General features: G+C 27.5%; 4 protein-coding genes and 1 long non-coding RNA gene across 9 annotated transcripts; 1 reads left to right on the top strand and 4 right to left on the bottom strand.

Annotated features, from left to right (window-relative positions):
• Positions 1–550: 550 nt before the first annotated feature.
• Positions 551–5,143, bottom strand: LOC147657347 (uncharacterized). The gene is made up of 5 exons (XR_015292621.1): positions 4,919–5,143; positions 3,764–3,908; positions 3,472–3,625; positions 2,580–2,804; positions 551–2,291 (listed from the first exon to the last, which is right to left on the bottom strand). It is a non-coding gene; the product is annotated as an uncharacterized LOC147657347 (long non-coding RNA).
• Positions 5,144–6,246: 1,103 nt separating this feature from the next.
• Positions 6,247–11,253, top strand: LOC100864907 (uncharacterized). Its single transcript, XM_003693093.4, has 6 exons — positions 6,247–8,073; positions 8,408–8,571; positions 8,658–8,820; positions 8,911–9,174; positions 9,430–9,651; positions 9,725–11,253. The coding sequence occupies exons 1-6, from the start codon at positions 6,382–6,384 to the stop codon at positions 10,175–10,177; spliced, it is 2,958 nt and encodes a 985-aa protein (XP_003693141.3). The 5' UTR covers positions 6,247–6,381; the 3' UTR covers positions 10,178–11,253.
• A 1,212-nt stretch (positions 11,254–12,465) lies between these two features.
• Positions 12,466–17,926, bottom strand: LOC100868082 (uncharacterized). Of its 3 annotated transcripts, none has more exons than XR_015292620.1 (7): positions 17,601–17,926; positions 16,355–16,467; positions 16,029–16,247; positions 14,783–15,201; positions 13,968–14,673; positions 13,169–13,751; positions 12,466–12,722 (listed from the first exon to the last, which is right to left on the bottom strand). XR_015292620.1 is itself a non-coding variant. In XM_031915996.2 (7 exons), exons 1-7 carry the CDS (start codon positions 17,710–17,712, stop codon positions 12,517–12,519), a joined length of 2,010 nt encoding a protein of 669 aa, XP_031771856.2. In that variant the 5' UTR covers positions 17,713–17,926; the 3' UTR covers positions 12,466–12,516. The 3 variants fall into 3 exon arrangements, 2 of the variants coding, with proteins under 2 accessions (XP_031771856.2, XP_086766369.1); XM_031915996.2 differs by having other exon boundaries at positions 13,169–13,403; XM_086910243.1 differs by having other exon boundaries at positions 13,169–13,403; positions 17,682–17,851.
• A 605-nt stretch (positions 17,927–18,531) lies between these two features.
• On the bottom strand, positions 18,532–21,685 carry LOC116414253 (uncharacterized). Of its 3 annotated transcripts, none has more exons than XM_086910244.1 (6): positions 21,587–21,685; positions 20,665–20,872; positions 20,420–20,596; positions 19,894–20,359; positions 19,452–19,511; positions 18,532–19,286 (listed from the first exon to the last, which is right to left on the bottom strand). In XM_086910244.1, the coding sequence occupies exons 2-6, from the start codon at positions 20,845–20,847 to the stop codon at positions 18,898–18,900; spliced, it is 1,275 nt and encodes a 424-aa protein (XP_086766370.1). In that variant the 5' UTR covers positions 20,848–20,872; positions 21,587–21,685; the 3' UTR covers positions 18,532–18,897. The 3 variants fall into 3 exon arrangements, with proteins under 3 accessions (XP_086766370.1, XP_031771853.1, XP_031771854.1); XM_031915993.2 differs by having other exon boundaries at positions 21,513–21,663; XM_031915994.2 differs by having other exon boundaries at positions 21,172–21,633.
• Positions 21,672–23,434, bottom strand: LOC105735261 (uncharacterized). Its single transcript, XM_012485655.3, has one exon. The coding sequence runs from the start codon at positions 23,432–23,434 to the stop codon at positions 21,917–21,919; it is 1,518 nt and encodes a 505-aa protein (XP_012341109.1). The 3' UTR covers positions 21,672–21,916.
• Between the last annotated feature and the right edge of the window lie 54 nt (positions 23,435–23,488).

Raw genomic sequence — 23,488 nt, 5'->3', positions numbered from 1 at the left:
TTAATATAAAAATAATTATATTAAATGAATAAAATAAAAATAATGTAGTTTCGCTAAATTTTATGAAATTTTATCAATGTTTATGTTTTCCATATTTCTTTTTTTCGTTCTATAAAAATATGCGTATAAAATTCAAATTTTTAATTCATTTAATTGATTTCATTTAATTTGATTTTTCAAAATGTAATGTGACTTTTGCATTAATATAAGGAAAAAAAATTATATCTTATGATATGTTTTAAAAAATTTATAATTTTGGAAAAAAAAAGAACAGATAATTTTTTTAAGATTGTTATTTCTTTTTGTTTTCTATACCTAACACGTGCTTCATCTATTATATATCCATGTGTATATATTTAATAAATTTTAATTAATTATAATATATAAACATTCTTGTAATTTTTGTTTTTCAATAAGATGACAAATATTACGTCAATTTTAATACATATTTAAATAACTTTTAATAATTAGAATATTTGTATATTATAGTTAATTAAAATATTTGTTTAGATTTTTTTTCTTTCTCTTAATAATTACACATTAACTATTATTTAGTTGTTATCACATTATCACATGTTTATTTATGTTTATTTATGCATTTATATTACATTTATAATATAAAAACATTAAAATATATTAAAATTTCTTTTAATCGATAAGCTTTTAAATTGAGCGATCGAAATTTAATTTCTGCGTTATTAAGTAGAATCATAGTTTTTTATTTTTCTTAATAAAAAGATAATTTTTCTATCAAAAAAATATTTTGATAAAAAAGATGACAAATGTTACTTTTATATTTTTTTATTTTATTTGTTATTTGAATCTCTCTAATCATTAATATTTTATTTCCTTAACCTAAATTTTTCTTATATGAAATAGAAGTCGTGTTACATTTGATATACTATGATATCGATTACAAATACTAAATATTCATGCGTTCCATGAAAAATAATATTTTACATTGTATTTAAACACATTGTATGTATATATTATACTTATATGGAAGGATTAACGTTGATTATAGGATTACTATGCGAACAGGTTATGTCATGAAAATTTATATAACTTATACAGGCACACTGACATTAATATTGTTCACGTTATTACAATTGATGAAAAAATTTTAATTAAATATATTATTATATAGATTTATTAATAAATCTATTTCTTTTTTAAGTAGTTTTAAGTAGTTTTTATCATATATATATTTAAAATTTCAAATATATAGTTATGTAACCATTTTTTAATAACTTGATTCTTTTACTTTAAAATTGTGCTATAAAAGTAACATATCAATAATAACGAAAATTAATATTCACGTGTTATGCACGATGAGCAAGTTAGATGTTGCTTTCAACACCGGTGCATTTAAGATAATTAATCGGAACGATAATGATCTACATGTTCGAAAAATGTATAACTTCCTTAAATAATTAATGGTCTCGATAAGATTTTATTTTTAATTTTTTTAATTTTCTTCTTTTTTAAGAAATTTGAGAAATAATCTCTGCGTCCTATTAAAAACTTCTTTTTCAATGTGAATGATATTGAAAATTATTTTTCATCGATATTTCTATTTTTTTTAAGAAATGTATCCAACGTTCAATTTAACATATATCAGAATCATTGTAGTCATCCGATGGTGGATAATGTTAAAGAGTTGAAATATTTATCCATTATACGACAACAAGCTATACTTGACCGAATGTATGCTACACAAGCATGATAATAAGAGATTAATAAAACAAATATTAACATTACGATATTTTTTGCAATGATAATATTGCAAGTTAAAATTTGCTCAACAATTTATAATCATATCGTTGTCGAGTGAATAAATCGATCAGATTTTATCTGTGTAAAAAAAATTATAAATTTTTGAAAAGACATTACATTACGTTATTAACCGAAAAAATGAATGATAACAGTTCTTGGTTGAACTTGAGAATGATGACACGTGGTCGATCGAACTGAAATTTTTAGCGAGCAGATGTCATAGAGAACGAAGATAAATATAGAAATATGAAATCTCAAATTAGGCAAAAGTTGAGTAATTGAAAGACACAGATTCTTACATTCTGTTCTCGATATCTATTTTATTTAATTATTTGAATTTCTCTTCGATCGATCATCGATAATATTTGGAAAAATATCCTTGGATCTCGCTTGTTTATTTTCTTCTGGCGGATGAGAGACGTTAGAATCGACCATGTCGGTCGTCATGGTGACTCCCCTCGATCACTAGCTTTAGGCATTCCTGAATCATCCTGTAGTACTCATATTCCTGTGAACTAGCCAAAAAGAATAAGTGTAACTCGTGACCTAATCTCCTTAATATATCTATAAACTAGAATCTGCTGATTTATGAATTTTTCATAGACTTTTTTTCTACTATTCTTTATGCCGGAAAAAATGTTAAATTATTCAGGATAATATTCTATTTTTAGTTTTTTAATGACGATTCATCTTATATAATGGTATTATTTATATCTTTTTAAAAAATGAAGAATCAAATATTGCACATTTAAATTTTTATAATAACTAAAACTAAGGAAAAATATAAAATTAATTTGTCTTACTTTTAAAAATTTGTAAATATGAAACAATCCAATGGCAATTGCGGATGATAAATACAGTGGCGATTAAGGATTAGTCGCGTGCAGGCTAATAATATCCGTTCTGAATTTCCTTCCTGATAAGATAACCTTAAAACTATGGCCACACCTTGTAGGTGAAGGTTCACGTGAAGTCAAAAGAACAATCGATCGACAGCTCTTTGAATGAATATCTTGGCTAGAGAAGAACTATAGAAGCATAAAGTTATATAATTTAATATGAAAATAAAATTTTCATATTTTTATTATTAATTTTTGATTTCCTTATGATTTATTTAGAAAAAAAAATTTTTTTTTTATTCTATCGATAAATTTTATTCTTAGCAATTTCTCAAGATTTTTTTTTTTATCTCTCTAAATAAGTATTTATCGTCGCTATTTGTTGAATGAAACAACTGGAATGAAATTTCTCAAAAGATTACACGTACAAGTCTGATCTGTGTCATCAAATACTACTTCGTTTCTGGTCTTTACACTGTTTTCCACGCAATGCGTAGAACGCGAAATAGATTAAACTGAGATATGTAGATAGATCGTTTATAATCGGTAAATGAAAAGTAAAGAATTTCTAGAGATAGAGCAAATAAGATTTTCTAAAATTTCGATATTAATATTGAAATAACAGTCGATATCAACTGCAATAGTTAAATTGGATTGTATGAACAATGAATATCTTTAACTATGAGATTAAGAGAGAAAGAGAGAGAGAGAGAGAGAGAGAGAGAGAGAGAGAGAGAGAGAGAGAGAGAGAGAAGAGAATTCGTTCAGTTTGTCATGTGTGTTTGCAATAGAATTCAAGGTCTCTATTCTAATCGAAAGCACTCTATGGTGAAAAGAATGAAGAGGATAAATGTACCTAAAATAACCCGAGAATCGTATCGATTGAACTCCCATCGATTTCCTCGTAAACCTATAAATCACGTGCTTCGGTTTACTTCTCCTTTATAAGAAACTGGTAATCCACTTACTAACCCAGTGACATTATTTTCTTGGAATAACAGTCTGCCAAACTAGAAAAATATAAAAATATTATTGGATCTTTCACGATCATAACGCGTGAATAAAAAAAGACAAGAATTTATTTTCTAATAAAAATTATTCTTCTATAAATAGGAAGAAATAAATATTTCAACGTTTGTTTTACGAACATATTTTATTCATCTTCCGGATCAATAGTTGACAGAAACTGCGTGCAATTGTTGGATCGCGTCCATGTACAGGATATATCCAGGGGATACGAAGCTTTAGCTTTCTTAGCCAGAAGACGTTCTTTTTCAATTTCTTTTCCAAATCCTTTTTCGAATAAATTATATTTAGTTTTAGAGAGAAGATTTCATGGAGGTAGAAAAAAAAAAAAAAAAAGAAATACAAAGAAAAATGAATTAGATCGAAGCCTGTCAAAGACTACTTAACAGATGATTCATTGCCGAGCTTTTATCGGAGATATATGCATGCATGTGCATGTTACTTAGCACAAAAGTCGACCTTCTCGTATTTATATAAACGATAATTAATAAAGGATATAATTCTCTTATCGTACCGTTTGAATCAAGCTTGTGCAAGATACATTCATTAGAGAATCAAAATTATTTATTCATTTCTTTTTATTGTACTTTATCTTAAAGAAGTTTTGGAAAGAAAGAGATATGGCCAAACAGAGTGTCTTCTAATCCTTGCATCATCACTCCATCGTTTCTTTAATGAAACGAGATAAGAGAGAAAGCTTTCGGATTACAAAGGACAAACAATTTCTTTTTTGTGAGAATACTGTTTAAAATACGAAATAAATGGAGTATAATTACGGAAAGTATATTTACAGAAGTGAAGATATACGTATAGACGAAGAATCTTTTATTTATTTGTGTAATAAAAGTAGGGGGAAAATTGTTGAGAAAAATGTTGAAAATTTTTTATTATTTTTCTTGGAGTTATAGTAATCATCCATGATATCCATCTCTTTTTACTTTTAAAATATTATGCACAATGTTTTAATTTAATTAACAGTACTGCGTAAGAGATGACATTAATATATATATATATATATATTATATATCTGTGTATAAAGGATGTTTATTTATTCGTGACACACTTTCTGAAGTTTTTTTTTCTTCAGAAAGATTAAAACAAAAGTTTGCTTTCGATGAAGCAAGACGGAGATAAAACATGATGACGGTATGACAGAAATAGAACTGTTTCTGCTATATCTTCATTTCGTTTCATCTAAGGCAAACTTTAGAATTTGCTTTTTAATTTAATTTAATTTAAGTAAACGAAATTTTTGTATATCAAATTTTTCTATTTACCAATTGTTGCCTGTCGAATCGATCGAGAGATATCCCGCCAATCTATTAAATGTATTAAAGAAATATATCTTGTAATTATTCTTATCTTGTTTCAGGAAGTTTCTCCTCTTGTTTTCACAAATGATTAATATGTTTCCATTCTCAGCTTTTCTTCTATTCTTCTAATTGACTTGTATACGCTTTGCTTGTTTTAGCATATACGATTAGTTAACTTAATCACTTAATGGTTGATCGCAAATATACACTCCCTCTCTTTTTCTATCGATTTCTTTTTATTTGCTCACACCGTTCAGTGTCGTATGCACATTCCTGCACCTAAATACGCATGCACGCCTGTATATCATCTTGCATTACCTCAATGGTGAGTAAACAGTTTTTTTTCTTTTTTTTTTTTTTTTTTTTTCGTTGTTGCTAATTACTTCACTTTTTTTTTTGGCCCGCTTCTATTAAAATTCTTATTTTCTCATTTTAATCTCACCTTTTTTTCTTTTTTTTTCACATTCTTCGTTTTAACACGTGCCAACGAATAAGTATTTCGATTTATTTTACAATTTTACACCTTAAATGCATATTCGTCTTTTATACGTTTCACTTACTACATTATATTTACAAGACAAGTCAGATCATATTTGAGAATATTAAATTAAATACTGTTTTTAAAAAGTAAACTAAGAAACTTTGAATTTTTAAATTTTTTACGATAAATTATTTTTTATTTTTTTCTTCAATTTTCATTATACGATGAAATAGAGAATTTTCTTTCTCTCATAATTATTTATATATATATATAAATGTTCCTGTAATAGAAAATAAATAACAGTTAATAGTTCCAGCGAAAATTTTTTTTTCCACAAAAATATTAACGGAATTACGTATGAGTATAAAGTTGAAAACTCGGAGATCGCGCATAATTCGTATAAAAAAAAAAGTATCTTCAAGATCGTAAATTTTAAGAACGGTTAAAGATATCCATATAAACTTGAAAACTGCAAGACGCGCATCGTATAAAAAGTCTTCTTCAAAGTCGTAAACTTTAAGAAACCTTAAACTGGATACTATCCATGTTATCCAAAGTTTGAAAAAACCATGCGCACACCACGTAAAAAAAGAAAAATAAAAATCATCTTCAAAAATCGTAAGAATATTTAAGAACAGCTATTATATATCCAAATATAAATATAAAAGCATTGAATCGAATACTTGTACAAAAAAAAAAAAGTAAACGCATAATTCTTCTCATATATTATCGAAATATTATTTCTTGCCCAGGAGAAGGAAAAAGACGGTACGTGCATGCTGAGGCGAGCGACGTTTAGTGACTGGTCCAAGCTCGGCTGGGAAGTCCTTATGGTAGCTGAGAGGCGTGGACGATCTTTCCCGAGCGAGATCCAAGGGCTGAAGGGGTGGCCCCGTCGTTGGATCCACCCGGCCAACACCTACATTTAGAACAGAAGAAGCAAAAAATGACCGATCGTAACGAGAATATCTTATGCAGAACCTCCGACCAACCCGCAACACGCCCCTACAAACCCGTCTACGGTTGGGCGAACAACAACAACGACATTCGCAGCAACAACAGCTCCGCGAACCTGTTCGGCAGAAGGGACGGATTGAGCAGGGATCAAACGAATTATCATCGATCGAACGCGTTTCAAAGGGATCAAGCCAACTCGAATTACCGTGCGCCGAAAAAGGCGCCCATAGTCGGCTGGCAGAATGGCAGCCCGACCGTTTTCCCAAGCACACCGTGTAGCACCCCCGACCCGGAGTCGCTCGACACGATCGACGATCTGTCCCGTTCGCAGAGCGTCGCTTCGTCCACCAAGTGTTCAGAGATCTGTCAAGATTCCGCCGGAAACACGGAAGATCTGAGCAGCTTGGCGGACGAGAGGCTCCTCCAATCAACGCCCGCCCGCACCATCGACAGAAGCGTGGAATCGCTGTCGCCCGATAAAGACACGTTCCTCACCACGTCCCCCGAGATCGGGAGAAGCAAGGAGTTGAGCCTGGCCGACGACATAGAGGACAAGATCGATCTGTTGAGCCCTGGAACCGATTGCACCGAGGACAGGATACCAGCCACGCCTCCCCCCAATTACTTGATCTCGCCGAATCTCACGATTGGGCACAGCCCCAGAAGCGAGGACGAGTTCAAAAGGAGCGGGGGATCGGATAATTTTCGGAGGCGGAGGTCCCTCGAGGGAAGGCCGATAATCACGCCGAATCCCGGATACAAGGACGACGATACGAGGGACTCCATCGACTCGGATAGCGATTTGGTGGACGAGTTAACAACGAGCACGGCCAAGGACGAGAAGAGGAAGTCGAAGGTGCCGGACGGTGGATGGGGTTGGGCGGTGGTGTTGGCTTCTTTGATCATATCCATGATAGCCGACGGGGTGTCCTTCAGTTTCGGCCTCTTGTACATCGAATTCTTGCAAGAGTTCGGCGCGTCGAAGCTGAAAACAGCTTGGATAGGCTCTCTGTTCATGGCCGTCCCACTTTTGTCTGGCCCAATCATGTCCGCGTTGGTCGATCGTTACGGGTGCAGGAGCATGACCATCGTCGGCGGCCTGATCTCGGGATTCGGGTTCATATTGAGCTGTTTCAGCACCACGATTGAGGTAATGTATTTGACATTTGGAGTGATCGCGGGTCTCGGTCTGGGTCTGTGCTACGTCACTGCGGTCGTGAGCATCGCGTATTGGTTCGAGAAAAAGCGGACCCTAGCTGTAGGTTTGAGCGCGTGCGGTACAGGAATCGGCACCTTCGTTTACGCGCCCATGACCACGTATTTCATCGAGGAATACGGATGGAGAGGCACTTGCTTGCTTCTGGCGGGCACGTTCTTCAACATGATCGTTTGCGGCACGGTGATGCGCGACCCCGAATGGTGGATCTTGGAACAAGAGAAGCAGAACGGTGCAACTCCTAAAAAATCGATCACCAAATCTGAGTGCGACAGATCGAGCATTAGCCCCGTGGACGAGTTTCCTGGGATCGAGGAGTTGAGGAAGATGTTGAAGAGCGGACACACGCCGGAATATCTGTTGCAAATTCTCAGCACAACCACGGAGGATCCGCAATCGGTTGATGGAGATGTTAGATTCAGAAGCGTGGTTAATTTGCCTACTTTTGTCAGACATAACGAGAAGGTGAGAAACCGATTTGGATAAGAATGTCGTAATCGTTTCTTTGAAGGATTGCAAAGAATGGTGATGAAGTTCTTTTTCTTTTTCTTTTTTTTTTTTTTTTAATATTTCATCAAATATATTAGTGGTGACGAAATACTGAAAATTAATATTATTTTATTTTATACGTCTTAATTAATTAAAGAACTTTTAAATATACATTAATACTTACAGTGATATATTTTATACGAATAAATTTGATTCGGTGACCGATGCTTTGTAAAAAAAAAATTAAAAAATTGATCGAAGAAAAGATCTGGGAAATATCATCTAAAGTATGCATTTTTGAGGATTGTAGGTGCCCGTGGAAGTATTAGAGTCGCTTTCCAGTAATCCGAGATTATGCAAGGTCATTTTGGAGAACTATCCTAATCTTCTATCCTGTAGAAGTTATTCGGATAAAATGCTACAAGATTCCAATTCAGAAGTTGGCAATAAGAGTATCGTCACAATGTCCATGAGGTTTTAAATTTTATCTATATAGATTATTCTTATAATAAATATTATCATTATGATGAGAGATTTAATATTATATCCGTTTTTGAAAGAATCAAACAAGCACGTGACGAACCAAAACATGACAATTCGCATGTAATAAATAATGTTTATTCTGGATCTGCGTGCAACACTATAAAAAATCATATAGGTAAAAAAATATATAAAAAAGAATCAGAAGAAGCTAATCCTCTTTTAATTAAAGAACTTGAACACGTTAGTAATTAATTAATTTAGATTTATTCAATTCGCTGTATAAAAAAGAAAATTATTTATATCTTTTCGCATTAATGAACAATTTTGTAGATAAGCGAGGGACGAAAATTAAAATCTGTGTCTAGACAACACATAGTAGAACTAAATTGTGGACTTATTAAAACGGACTCGCTTCCGTGGTTAAAAAAACAATTTAATACCAATACTCACTACTTCAAAGATATCAGAGTCCATAGAAATTCGGTTATGTATCGTGGCGCTGCTCTTAATTTACACAAATACCGATTAAGGGCTAGCAGTTGTCCCGATATTTATAGAAATAGTATGACTACATTGGCCAAAGAAAACGAGGAGGTAAAAGAAAAATAAAAACTTTATTTTATATCAACGATAATTAAGTTCATCTATTTTAATTTCTATTTAGATTTTTTTTTGTTTTCTTTCTCTATTTCCCGCTGTATACCTTTTTATCTTATCCTTGAATTTTCTTTTTCTCTGACGTCTGTTCAATCTTTCCTTATTCTCTAGACTTTTTTTCCGCTTCTTTATACCTTACCATTCATCACTCGTTTACCAATCGAGTCTCTATTTCTAATTTTTTATTTTCAGAAATGGTACAGCGAATTAATAGATTTACTAAAAGGTATGATGGACTTTTCAATGTTCCTGGAATTACACTTTTTATTCCTCTCACTGTCAACGATTTTGCTATTCACTTGGTTTATCGTGCCTTACTTTTATCTTGCCGAACATCTTACCAGAAACAGTTACACCGAATCTGATGCTGCGAATCTTCTCAGTATTATCGGCATCACTAATACAATTGGAATGGTACTATTTTTTATTTATATATCAATTGTTTTCAATATATATATATATAACCTTATTTTTAATATGTTTTCAGATTGGTCTTGGATGGGCGGGAGATCAACCTTGGATGAATGTGAGCAAAACCTATACTTGGTGTCTTGTTGCTTGTGGTGTGGCAACATTTTTAATGTCAACGTTTACTCCTTACTATAATTTGTTGATGATTACCTCAGCAGCGTTTGGCCTCTTCTTCGCGAGTAGCTTTAGTTTTACTCCTGTTATATTGGTACAATTGATACCTCTGGAGAGATTCACTACTGCCTATGGTCTTAGCCTATTATGTCAGGGTATAGGGAATCTTCTTGGTCCGCCATTGGCTGGTTGGTTATTTGATATAACGAATTCATGGGATTTATCTTTTTACATGGCGGGTAGTTGGATCGTTGTTTCTGGATTGTTGGTGGGGCTTATTCCGTACACGAGAAATAGAAAAATTTGGGGCAAAGGTCCAATCGAAATGGAACGTGAAAGAGATAGTTTAGCTTGAATTTATTACTAATTAAGTTTCAATGAACCACTATTACCTCCAGCAAAAGTAAACGATCAATCATTTATTGTTATTTCTATTGTTGAAAGTTGAAAATGAAAAAAGAAAGTATTATTTATTGTTATTTATTTTTCTTTAATCTGATTATTATCTTATTGTCAGATTCTTCATTTCTATTAAATAACTATGATGATTATATTTTATATATAATGATAATGATGGTATTTATATATGCTAATCCGTAATAACATGTACTTATAAAATGAAATTTAAATTTCAATGAAATGCATTTACAGATAAATAAAAAGAACAGGAAACAATAAACAGCGAGGAAATAAAATATCTAATTAAATAACTACATTTTTGTCAAAATTATGATCATTGATTATTATATTTATTCTTATCTAACAGTACAAAGCTCTATATACATCTTATTTAGTTTTACTAATAAAAACTAGATTTCAATAATTTTATTAAAATAAAAATTTTTACTCGAATAATTTATAAATTTCTTTTTTTAAAAAAAAGAAACAAAAAGATTTGAAAAAAAATAATCGTGATTAAATCTTGCTTTGATAAATATTTACAAGATTTCTATACACAATACATATTAATGGAAATATATAATAATGTGAAAATATATTATTTGATAATTAAATATTTCGAATACTTCTGAACAAGAACATAGTAAAACTAAATTTATATACTCCGAAAGATGTTAATAATAGAGAAAAATTGCGAATATAGTCAGAAATTGATATACTTCTTATATTTCTAAATTTTTGCCTTATAACGTCCAATATAGATAAAAAGTTGAGAAATCAAGTCTGCCATGCTAATTAAAACGATGCATGATTATTTTTCGCATCGTTGTAACGTAACGTCCCAACTGTGATTATAATCATTGTCAGGAAAAAATTAGTCAAATTTTGAAATTAGTGTATTCTAGTTAATTATATAATTGTAGGTATGGCGCTTAATTATATTAACGAAATTTTTTGAAGTGCAATGTTATCATGTTATACATTATAAAAGATAATAAAATAAATTCAATAAACTTATTCAATTTTTAAAAACATTTTTACAACTTTCAAAAAAATATTTCTTCCATAAATTTCATAATAGAGGATAAAAATATTTAACTATAATGATTATAATTTTACCTAAACTGTTCTTAGATCTTTTTTATTATTGATAATGCTAATGATAATAATTTTTTTAATAATAGTAATAAAATGTAATCGTGATAATGATTTAAAAAGACATATTGAATATATCTATAATAATTACCAATAATAATATCTTTAAATAAAAAAAGAAAAGGGAAAAAATATAAAACGTTGGTAAGTAATTTAAATATACTTTAATTTAAGAATATTTTTTTAGAATTTTTTTTTATCGAGTACAATATATGTTAAGTAGAGAAATAAAAAATATATCTTTTTTAACATTTTGTTATATATATTATAAATTATTATAATGTATTAATTGTACAATAAAAAAATGCACGTACAAATTAGATACAAATATACATATTTATATAAATATATACGTTCGATATTTATTATAATATATATGTATATATATTATAATTTCAAGAAACATTATTTTTATACAATTATTTAATGTATCAACAAAATGAGTATCAAAAAGGACGGAGATAAAATAGTATTGCATCATAAATTTATAAAAATTTAACAAATAACAATTTTTTTCATTTTTTGTTATCAAAATTGAAAATTTTTTATAAATATATGGATATCGAAAATAATTATAAATATTATTCAATATGATTAAATATAAAAAATTCTAAATATTACTGAACAACTTAATATCCAGTTTTATTTTCAAATTTAAAATTTTATTCGATCTTTTAGAAGAATTTATCTTCTTAAGAGACAAACACGTGACCTGTAAAATTATCCATATTATTGCAGATAATATTACTATCAGACATATAAGATATGCGAAATTAATTACTTTTTAATATAAAATTGTAAGAAAAAAATTTTATAATGTAAACAAGTATAAATAAGAAAATATAAAAGAGATAATGAATTGAAATTGAATTATCATTAACATAATATCGTACAATATTCAAATCAACATTATTTGTAACACTTAATGATACTTATAAAAGGGAAAACTTTTCTAGTTACATAAAGAAAGAAATTTTAGTTACTTATATACGAAAACAATTTTTCTTTTTTAAGAATCTGAGAATTTTCTTTAAATTTCCTGACTTTAAAAATGTGCTAAAACACAATAAAAAAAAAAAACAATTCAAATATCGATTAGAAATTAAAACCTTATTTATTTTATGCAATCTCGATACATTTTTAATATCCCGGTGAAGTGTTTGGATTAATTAGATTCTGGATTGGACTTCTGTTTGGAATTCTAGGAACACCAACTACATTAGCGAGATTCTCCACACTTTTTGGAAAAGTTCTTGTGATGATTGTGTGCTCGGGGCCAATTAACGCGTCGCCCATCACACCCAATCGTACACCATTTCTATATTTGTGTAGAGTTATCGACATATCTAAAAAAAAATGAGTTGTAAATTTTAATGAATATTGAAAATAAATAAGATATATATTGAGAATGTTTATGAATCAAGAAAAAGAAATAAATTTTCCAACAACAATTAACATGTTCCATTCACATCATTGAGTATCATGTGAGTTAGTAATGATTTTTATTAGGAACATATATATATGAAACATATATAAGATGATAAAATGATATTTAAACAATTACTTAAACGATTAAAATTATTAAATATTTATGTTTTTCCAAAAGATGATATTTTAGGAATAATGAATTTTCTAAATTTCTTCCAATTATATAAATTCTTCATAATTTTTTTCTTCTTAAATCAATTCAAAATTTCTTGGTTTTTTCTCACAACGTAATACGCATTAAAAAAACAAATATGAGAAAAATATTGCATTTTTGTAGATGAAAAATTTTTAATAAAACATTTACTACAGTTGCCTTGAGGTGGTCTCCAATACATCACCGCATCGACGCCTTCCACAAGGAGATCTCCATCGATGTGTGTTAAAGAAAGGGAATATCTTCTCGTTAAATGATTTAGCATCACTTTAAGCAATAATGAAGGTAAACAAGAAGAAATTAATCCGCATGACTCTTCTGCCGCTGTAATTGCATACAACGCACTTTGTTTTGATCTTGCCTCGCGCACATTCTTTTGAATAACCTGAAATAAGTACTTTTAAAATAAATATATATTTATGATACTATCTATTTATGATACTATGAATTCATAATTTTCATTATTCGATAATTTTTTTTCTATGTTTATTTATAATAGAGAATAAAAATATTTATAATAGAGAATAAAAATATTAAAACAGATAAAAATGAAACGAGAATGAAAATATAATAAAATAAATTTTGAAACCCGAATGATGATTTGAAATATAGAATGCATCTTAAAGAGAATACTGCCCTTTTATTGTCCAAGATAACAAGCATAATAAATTGTTAAATTGAAAAAAATTGGGTCAAACGTGTGTATATCGTCGCTATATAGTTTATTTTCGTCCTGTGAATTTTACGTTAATTTTATTCTTCTTTGCTACTTAGACGAAGAAATTGATATAATAAACTATAATTAATTCAAATATTTAAAATTATTGTAAAACTATTGTAAAAGTATTGTATAATACATAATCTTATCTAATTGTGAAATTAATATTAATGAGTTATTATAAATCGATTTTTACTATAACACTACTAAATTAAATTCTCTAACACAAACCTGCAAAATTTCAACTAGATCATCCTCGAAGAACGGAGTCTTCGTGGGAAGTGCAAGGCACAAAATACCTCTGGTTTCGTGATTTTGTACAAATATCGCTCTTTGTCTGACGAACTTTCCAGTGGCGAATACATCATCCGGTATTCTAACACCAGAATGACGGAAATATTTTTTTAGAGCGTCTACAGTTGCGGCCAACAAAATTTCAGCTTCTGTCGCACCTGTCATGATGGAAATTTTTCGAAGAATATCGAGTTCGACTTCCTCCGACCATGCAACCACTTTTCTTCCGCAAGAAGATGTAGTTTGAAGTCGACTCACATGCGCGTATTTCAAAAACAATTCCTCGAAGATAGTTTTCGGTGCCTTTATCGCGATCCACATGATAGATAACACTTCCATAACGGCACGATATATTAGAGGAACATAGTACCATAACGTGGAAATTAAAGTATCCGGATAATAATGTTTGTAAGGCGATTTTAAGGCTCGTAACTCTCGAGCAAAGAGAATCGGTATTTTTAATGTGAATATGATTGTTAAATACCAATACCACAGGACAAGATTAGACAAAAATTTAAAAGGATTCAAAGATTTCAATAAGGCATGTAAGAATACGATCTGTCCGATATTTCGTTTTTTAGCTTCTCGTTGAAATATGGAGAAAATATCGAAAAATTTGATACCCTCTCCTTTTTCGTACTGTCTTGAGTGAAAAAAGAAAAATATTGATAAAGAATTCTAGAAATTTGATAATTTTTTAGGTTACGCGAAATTATGCGAAATTATCTCTTTATTATTTATTATTTAATTACCTTGTTATCTCTTTCATCGAAGAAAATAAAACTATCACACTGATTTTACAACATTGTAGAATACCAATTTGTTTTTTTAAAATTTCCGGTCTCTCATTTGGGTCGTTATTATATAAAAATTCGTTCCAATAATTACTGAAACTCTCCGTGAGCTTCTGATAAAGTTTCGGAAGTGCCGATGGCTCAGAATAAAGATTTGTAAAAGGAGAATTCACTTTTTCGCATTCCCAAATATCGGAACAATATCTCAATGGAAGAAAATCGGCTAAAACTAAGTGTTCTTGTCGCAGAAGTAAATGATGGACTCTCACTAAACAAATTTGATACTCTTCGCCATGAAAAAAACAGTTTATCACGTGCACTTGCCATGGTGGTTGCTCCGGTGGAAAAAATTTCGACGTGAGATCACTCACGTAATCCTAAAATGCATGAATCCATTACAAATACTAGATACATTACAAACTGCTTGTTTTCGAAAGTAAAACATGAACAAAACATAATTATGTTTATAAAAATAATAAAAAAATCTAGAGATCTACGTATAAATTCTTGTGTAGTAAATGAACTTTAATCCATATAATTTTTAATATATGAATATGTACATATACTCATATCCTTATATTTCTTTTTTTTTTCTTCTAAAAAATTTCTTTCCTAATTATTTTCAAGAAATTTTTTTTATTCTGCAAATTTTTCACTTCAGAACAGATTTCTTTACAACATTTCTCTTAAACAAATATTTCTAAATATTATAAAAATTAGCCGTACTTTTATTTCTTATGATCTATTGACGTTTTGACGATAAGTTAGAAAACGATCGAAAAATTTCGGAATCAGCGCGATCTCGCGTTTGAACACTGAAAACTTTGATTTGCTATACTATTAGCATAGCAGGATGTTCAAGAAGGTGTATTCACAACAATTCTTTTTAGATTCTATTCTCCTAATCGTAAAATTGTAAAAAAAATTCTTATCTATATTATGATAAAGAATTAAAAATTTGAAAAAAATTTCATTATATCCCATGTTTAAAATCAAATAATTTGATAAAAAATCTAAAAAATAATTAAAAATTTTATTTTAAAATATAGAAATAGGAGAAAATATAATTCGTAATAAAGCGTAGAATATACAAAAAAGCTTGTAATAAAAATGAAAAATAAAAATTGTATAAAAAGAATGTCAAATATAGCATAAAATAGAATAAAATTGATAGATCATGAAGAATTAGAATTCAAAAACCAACCTGAATGTTGGATTCTGTAATAGGTCGACCTCTGTACAAACATGGTGAATTTAACAAATGATTGTCCACGGAAAAATAATCAAGATCTTTCCATACATAAAGACCCCATCGTGTAGATAAGCCTGCACGAAGAAATCTTCTGGACGAAGTCAAATGTATTAAATGAGAACGAATGCTTTCCGCAATTGAACGGCCTTGAATCAGTAAAGTATAAATTCCCTATATTTAAAGAAAAAATAAAGAATATTTAAGACTAAACTGACAATATTAAAGTGTAATAAAAAATGGAATTAAATTGATATATATTATATTCATATTGCACCTACATGATTTCGAAATTTATCCAGAATTATACGAATGTTATTCTCTTCCACGACGACCACATTTGGATATTTCCATTTTACAAAACGTATCCAACTCTTTCTTGACCACGTTAATACTTAAAAATGAAATATATATATGGATATATATGGATTTCTTATAATAATAAAATTAAATTAGATAATGATACACTTATCAAAATGTTGAGAACCATTAATTTATATATGATACTTAATATAATATTAAACAAATTGTCTATCATAATTATTTCATAAATAATGAAATTTACAAATATTTCGATATATGATATGATTTTCGATTCGATATGATCTGGCCGAAAATCTTCTGTCAAAAAAGATATAATTATATTATTATATATTATAAATAATTTCAAGGAAAGACATATCAACAACAAAATGTGATTAAGTTTATTAATAACATTAAAAGACTATACAACATCGAGTTTTCTATTATACTTCTTATTATGAATCATTTTCATAAATAAAATATCATTAAGATTTATAACAAAATTTTAATTTCTTCGTTAATATTTTCTAAACATTTATGATTTATTTATCTAAATGATATCTTTCAAAATACGATGATGAATGCAAAAAATTTTTATGAAAAATGATATTTAATTTAATAAAAAAAGAATAAAAACTAATACAATATAAATAATTAAAAAATATTATTCGTGATAATCATTATTAATATCATATTATTAATGATATCTAAATATAATGAGATGAAACAAGATTTATATATTATTTATTTATATTTAGATATTTATAAATTTTTCAAAAGAAACTTTCGATATTTTACTCTTCGATACTTGCGTTTCTATTCATTTCCAAGTAATCATAAAAAAACTGCAAGTAAATATCTTAAGTATTTATTTAAAGATTGAATTTTTAAAAATTTTTTTCAAGATATCATTATTATTTCAATAATATTTAAATATATATCAAATTATAAAAGTAGCTAAGTTAAAAAAAATCAATATTTCAGCTATATAAATTAATTATTAGACCATACGAAATTCAATTATTAATTAAAAAATAAAAAAAACAATTAAACTATATACATTTGAAGCAGAAGTTAGTTATTATGTTATTAAGTTATTTCGAAATTTTTCTTTTCAAAAAAAAATTGCACATCTAATCAAAATTTGGTATCTGAAGTTAATTCAACTCGTGCCTCTAAACTATATCTGTCAACAACAATGGAATGGTTATCATGCATAATTACCCGGATAAACAAGTAACAGAAATGGAACCAAAATGACCAACACTAATAGACTGAAACTAAAGTGCAACAGCAATGAAATACCGAGAATATCCACGAAATTGATTGCGATCATGATTGTGATTATTTGCACCCTTTTTTTTTCAATGATCCAGAACCGGAAGTGAATCAACGATACTCAAAAATTGGCGAGTTTTACTAATTGTAATCGTACAAATAATAGTCGCACGTACGAGGATCGACACAGTATTACTGACTATGCTGTCTATAGATGATTATGTTCCGAAGACGTGGCCTTTGACCTCGTTGCAAAAGACCAACCAGACAGTAGTTCAATGATATTGCGAAGCTACTGTCTTTTAGTCTCGTTATTTCCCCTCAATCTTCTGAGATTCGCAATACGATGATTCGAATAATTTATCGAAGTCCATAAGATCGAATCCAATTATGGGTATGTTTAATTATAGGCAATGATTCAAAATAATCGGTGAATCTTTTGGTCTCTGATCCAGGTTAGGGAATCATATAAAATCACGTTAAAATATAAGAATTCATCGTTCGTTAAAAAATAACAAATTTTTATGGATAATAGGCTTCTTGTAGAAAAAAGGAATTAAGAAATCCTTTGTAATAAACTAATGATAATTTTATAATATTTTGAATATAAATTGATAGTATGATTAATTATTTATTAGTTTGATGAGACATGATTAATGATTTTAATATTTGATATGATTTAATATTTGATAATGATTTAATATTTGAAATCGAATTGGAATTTTTTTTATATAATTCTTTTATCTTTTGTTGTAAAATAATTATCTTGTTCAAAAGTGATTGATATATGATTATAAATTGATTGATGAATATTTAAAAAGAAATTCATATTTAAATCGATAAATACTTTAGGAAAAAAAATATACAAATATTAATCTTTTATTTTATAAAAAATGTATTCACAAAATGATATATTAATATACATATGTTTACAATCGATTTTTTTAAATTAAATTTTTTTATATAATATTTTATATAAAATATGTAATTACTTCTACAATCTAAATCTTTCTAACTAATTTAGAGAATATTGTATTCCTCCAAATTTGTGAAGTCTTTAAATAGCTTAGCAATCATAATAAAAACAAAATAAAAAATATTAAATAATTGAATTTTTATAAATTTTTTTGTTAATCAGCACATGCAGTCAATTTTCTTAAAAATGAAATTGTAACAATATTGCATGTATTATGCAGTAATTTTGTGCAAATTTTAATATCAGTTCTTTCTTTTTTTTTTAATTTCATTCTCCACCATCAAGTAATGGCTTATTAGGTTTATCCCGTTTAGCATTATGATAAAGATATGAATGTACACGTAAACTGTTACTATTTTTATATTTATTACCACATAGTCTACATGTTAGACTTTCAAGTGGACCGTGAATATATCGAACATGTAGTTTCAAATTTTCTTTACGTGTAAAATGACGAAGACACCATGGACATGAATACATTCGAATAACTTTGCCTCTTTCCATACGTAAAGTTGGTCCCAATTCAGATACAACACGCAAAGTTGTTTCTAATGGTAAACTATTGTTAGAAATACCTTTAACAGTACGTCGACCTTTACTATGACAACCAGTTTCATATGTAAATTCATTTTCAAAACCACTTATGTTACTTAAACCTATTAAATGAATATAAATAAAATATATATTATTGATAATTATAATTATTTAATAATTTGTAATAAAGGTATTTTGAAAATATATAAAAATTATAAAATTAATATATTATTGAATTAATGAAAAATTAATATTATTAAATTGATAAGATAGATATAAAGACTTACTAAATGGTTGAGTTTGGGCATTCTGATTGTAAGGAACTAATTGCATATCTGGTACATAATCTATAAAATATAATATTTCTTATTTCATTATATCAATATTTGTCACATTATGAATAATTGAATTACAATAAATTTAGATTTGAAACTCAGTAAATAAATATATAATTAATTTCACTATAAAATTAAATTATATGTAAAAAAATTTTGTACAATTAATCATAAAAATAATTGTGTCAAATCTTTTGTTTTTCAATAAAACAGTTGTAATTTTTTCACTGATTTTAATCATTTTATTTAGAATATTTATTCATTTTATTTTGGAATATTTATACAAATTAAATAATTTTCCTGCTTCAAATCTTTATTATCATCAATCTATTAATTTATAGTTTCTTGTTTCTTCTAAATGATTACACTAATAATATATTATATAAATAATTACCTTTTGTCTCAAAATTTTCATCAGATTTATAAAGTGATTCATTAGGCAAACATGTTTTATATCCTGTTTCTGTATCTATATCAAGTGTATAATCCAATGGTTCATGCTTTGTTGATTCTATGTGAGTTACATCAGCTGTACAATCCAATGGTTCATCTTCTAAATTTGTTGAATTGTTTTTTTGTTCCATATGAGGATTTTGCACATTATAAGTTGAATTAGAAATAGAATATTGTTGATAACATTTATCACTGACATTTTTATTCTCTAATGATAGTTCATCATTGTGTAATTCATCTTTTGATAGAACATGTTGTTTTTGGCATTGTTGATTTTTCTGCACAGGTTTTTCTTCTTTTGAAATCAAAGTATTTGCATTTGAATTAACAAAATTAATACTGTTGTTTTCTATATTCAATATTTGATCTAAATTTTCTGCATTCTTTGTCAAATTTTCTTCAAATTTCTACAAATTAAAAATAAATTCTTTTATTGCACAATTAATTTATTATCTGATTGAACATACCTCTTCTGTTCCTGTGGTTAATCCTTTTATTTGTAAACTTTCTGCTACTTTTAAGAAACTAGCAATATCTTCTTGTTTAATATTTACTTCTCCTTGGTACATAAAGTGAAGCATTGCTGACAGATCACGATAATTGACATCTTTTAAAATCACAATTGGATGTTTACAAGAATTTCCCTATATTATTATAAATATCTTATTATCATAAAACAAATATAAATTATATTAAATAAGTTAAAATATACCTTGAATAATTCCCTAAAATATGGACTACAAACTGATAATATTAACTTATGCGCACGTAATATTTGACCTTCTGCAGCTAATGTTACATCAACTAACTGCTCATCAGTTAATAAAGTATATAATCCAGAGGACAAATTTCTAGGAAAACTATTCCAAACTAAAGAAAACTGTTCTCCAGACATTATTTCTTTAAAATTGTTTGTTTAACTGAAAAATAAACATTCACAACAAATTACTCATAAATGAATATGAATCACAAATACTTTATTTTTTATTTATAATTCTTGCAAATTTTTTTAATTTTGTTTTTACAATTTTAAATTACATTTTAATTTGAATTAAAAAAATTTATTTATATATATACTTCTGTCAAATTATTAATTAAAATTTTCAAGTCATATGAATGACTAGAATTATTTTCAAAAACAAAAAAAATATTGTCATCATTAAAGAACACATTGATAATAAATAAAAAATAAACATTTTAATTTGTTTAAAAAGTTAACCTTTATTGATACGCAATTTGATGATTTGACGAAAATAATCCACTACAACTAAAATTCGTTATGTAAACAATACGATATTAATAATTACAGTATAATTTGCGCTTAAAAATGTTTATTCCATTTCATTGTCAGTATTTTCTTAGAGTTTCTTAGGAATTATAAAGAAACATTTCATCGATTTCCAAATAGTTCATGTTTAATTGCAATTTATAATTTATAAAATAATTGTTTTATGATTCAAAAAATATTTAAAGTGATATGAAATGGATATACAAAAATGAATAATTTCGGATAAATTACCGCGCTTTTTAATTATAAATAAATTTTAATTATATACTAACATTATTATACATTTGAAAAGTGCAAATTATGATAAATATTTAATAAAATACTATACACTATTAATTTATCTTGCCTTTGTTTAATACGTAATACTATGAGTTATGCTATCTATATATATATGTTTGTGTGTGTGTGTGTGTGTATAATATCAACAGCCATTTTGATGTCAATTACTTATATGTGTAATTTTATGGGTTTATTATAAAATGGTTTATTATAAAATGTTTTCAAATTTTATTTATAAATTATAAATTGAAAATAAAAAATATCAAGATAAATTATTATACTCGTAATTCAAATCATTTCTTAACGTTTATGATATCATATAAAATTTTGACATTACAAGTTTAAAATTCTTTAAAATTAATTTGAATCATATAATTTTTGATAAAATTAAATTATTTTAATCATCATTTTCTTCATCAGTTTCACGTAAACGAAAACATTTCCATAAACCATAGCGAGCTTCCCAATCTACAAAAAATAAATCTGGTTTGTTCCAAAGAATATGATGTGCAGCAAAATTATATTGAGATTGAATAGGAGGATTTAAATGCGGAGCCCATTGTGCCCTTTCCAACATTATTTTATTCACATATTCGTAAAATACATCAGCTTTATGAATCCAACATAAAAGAGACATAATTGCTATCACTGTTGCATGTATATGATATGATATTTCAATATGACGTTTATTTTGTCTTTTTAAAGTTATATCTTGCAAATTCATTAAAAGACAAACTACAGCTGCTGCTGTAAATCCACATGGAACTTCTACAGCAATCAGACATATTGTACAATATATTGATTCTAAATTCATACGTGATGAACAATGATTTAAAATACCTTTTAGAAAACTGTCATGTAAAATTTCTCTATGAAATTTACAGAATAGTTTATCTTCTTTATAATATCGTTCTATTTTTATGTCAAAGTTAGCATCTTCAAAAAATATCTTAGGTGTATCAAAATTTGCTTTATTTTCTTTTCTATCAAGCAAATATTGAATAACTCGATTACCTAATAAGCTGCTTATCTTACTTGTTGATGCTATCATTTCCATTAATAATGGAAATATCTTTGGAGTTAAAGTTTTCTCATATAATGTTACATTATGTATGAAGGCTATATATTCAAGTGTACTACCAAATTGTAATATAAATTCATCAGTCATTTCTGTTTCAACAACCCATGAACACATGTGATGAATTATGATGAGAAGATGATAATTATATATATGTTTTACCATATTAATAATACAGACTTCCAAACTTTTCTTAAGTGTTGCATATGGTATATAATTAACTGTTGATTCTGTAGTAGTTATAGAAATATAAAAAAGATTTAAAATTCTTTCAATAACTATTATTGTATCATGAGTATTTGGCCATTCATAAACATTTAATAATTCATATAATATTCTCATGATTCTTTTTGAATCTTCTATATTCATATTTGGACCTTCAATTTTATCCCATATAGCATGAAACATTAATGATCCATTAAGACCATATTTCAATAAATCACATATAAGTTCAAAACAAAAAGTTTCAAACTCCCAAAGCTTATTTTCACAAATTGTATCAAGTATAATTTTAAGAGTTTCTTTAGACTTTGTAGGAATATATATTTTCAATAAATTATTGTAACATTCTTTTGCATGTCGATATCTTTTTCTTCGTTTGTATAATATGCATATATTATATAAATCAGTTCGAAGCAATATATCATAATAATAAAAATAAACTTGAATAATACATACAATAATATTATTTGGATCATAAATTATCAATTGATGTGGTAACGCATGTTTTGTTATACGAATTATATTATTAAGTACTTTATGTTGGTCGCGTGATAAATCTTTACACATTCGTTGTATATAATCCATTTTATTTTTTAATTCCATGTCAGTAATCATTGTTAAATAATGTTATATTAATACTGTAAAAAATTTGTTTTATTACATAAACAA

Source organism: Apis florea, unplaced genomic scaffold, assembly GCF_048593485.1.
Source record: "Apis florea isolate Af1SG1 unplaced genomic scaffold, ASM4859348v1 contig_3170_pilon, whole genome shotgun sequence".
NCBI classification, from domain to species: Eukaryota; Metazoa; Arthropoda; class Insecta; order Hymenoptera; family Apidae; genus Apis; species Apis florea.
This window is presented reverse-complemented; position numbering and strand designations above follow the sequence as displayed.

Excerpts from the sequence above, each read along its gene's own strand:
- LOC100864907 (XM_003693093.4), top strand. The coding sequence starts at position 6,382 with ATGACCGATCGTAACGAGAATATCTTATGCAGAACCTCCGACCAACCC. Across the intron at positions 9,175-9,429 it reads TGGCCAAAGAAAACGAGGAG|AAATGGTACAGCGAATTAAT; the intron begins GTAAAAGAAAAA and ends TTTTATTTTCAG. Across the intron at positions 9,652-9,724 it reads TCACTAATACAATTGGAATG|ATTGGTCTTGGATGGGCGGG; the intron begins GTACTATTTTTT and ends ATATGTTTTCAG.
- LOC105735261 (XM_012485655.3), bottom strand. The coding sequence starts at position 23,434 with ATGATTACTGACATGGAATTAAAAAATAAAATGGATTATATACAACGA.
- LOC116414253 (XM_086910244.1), bottom strand. The coding sequence starts at position 20,847 with ATGTCTGGAGAACAGTTTTCTTTAGTTTGGAATAGTTTTCCTAGAAAT. Across the intron at positions 20,360-20,419 it reads TAACCACAGGAACAGAAGAG|AAATTTGAAGAAAATTTGAC; the intron begins GTATGTTCAATC and ends TTTAATTTGTAG. Across the intron at positions 19,287-19,451 it reads TGCCCAAACTCAACCATTTA|GTTTAAGTAACATAAGTGGT; the intron begins GTAAGTCTTTAT and ends TTCATTTAATAG.
- LOC100868082 (XM_031915996.2), bottom strand. The coding sequence starts at position 17,712 with ATGATCGCAATCAATTTCGTGGATATTCTCGGTATTTCATTGCTGTTG. Across the intron at positions 16,468-17,600 it reads TCTGTTACTTGTTTATCCGG|TATTAACGTGGTCAAGAAAG; the intron begins GTAATTATGCAT and ends TTCATTTTTAAG. Across the intron at positions 13,404-13,967 it reads ATCTAGTTGAAATTTTGCAG|GTTATTCAAAAGAATGTGCG; the intron begins GTTTGTGTTAGA and ends TACTTATTTCAG.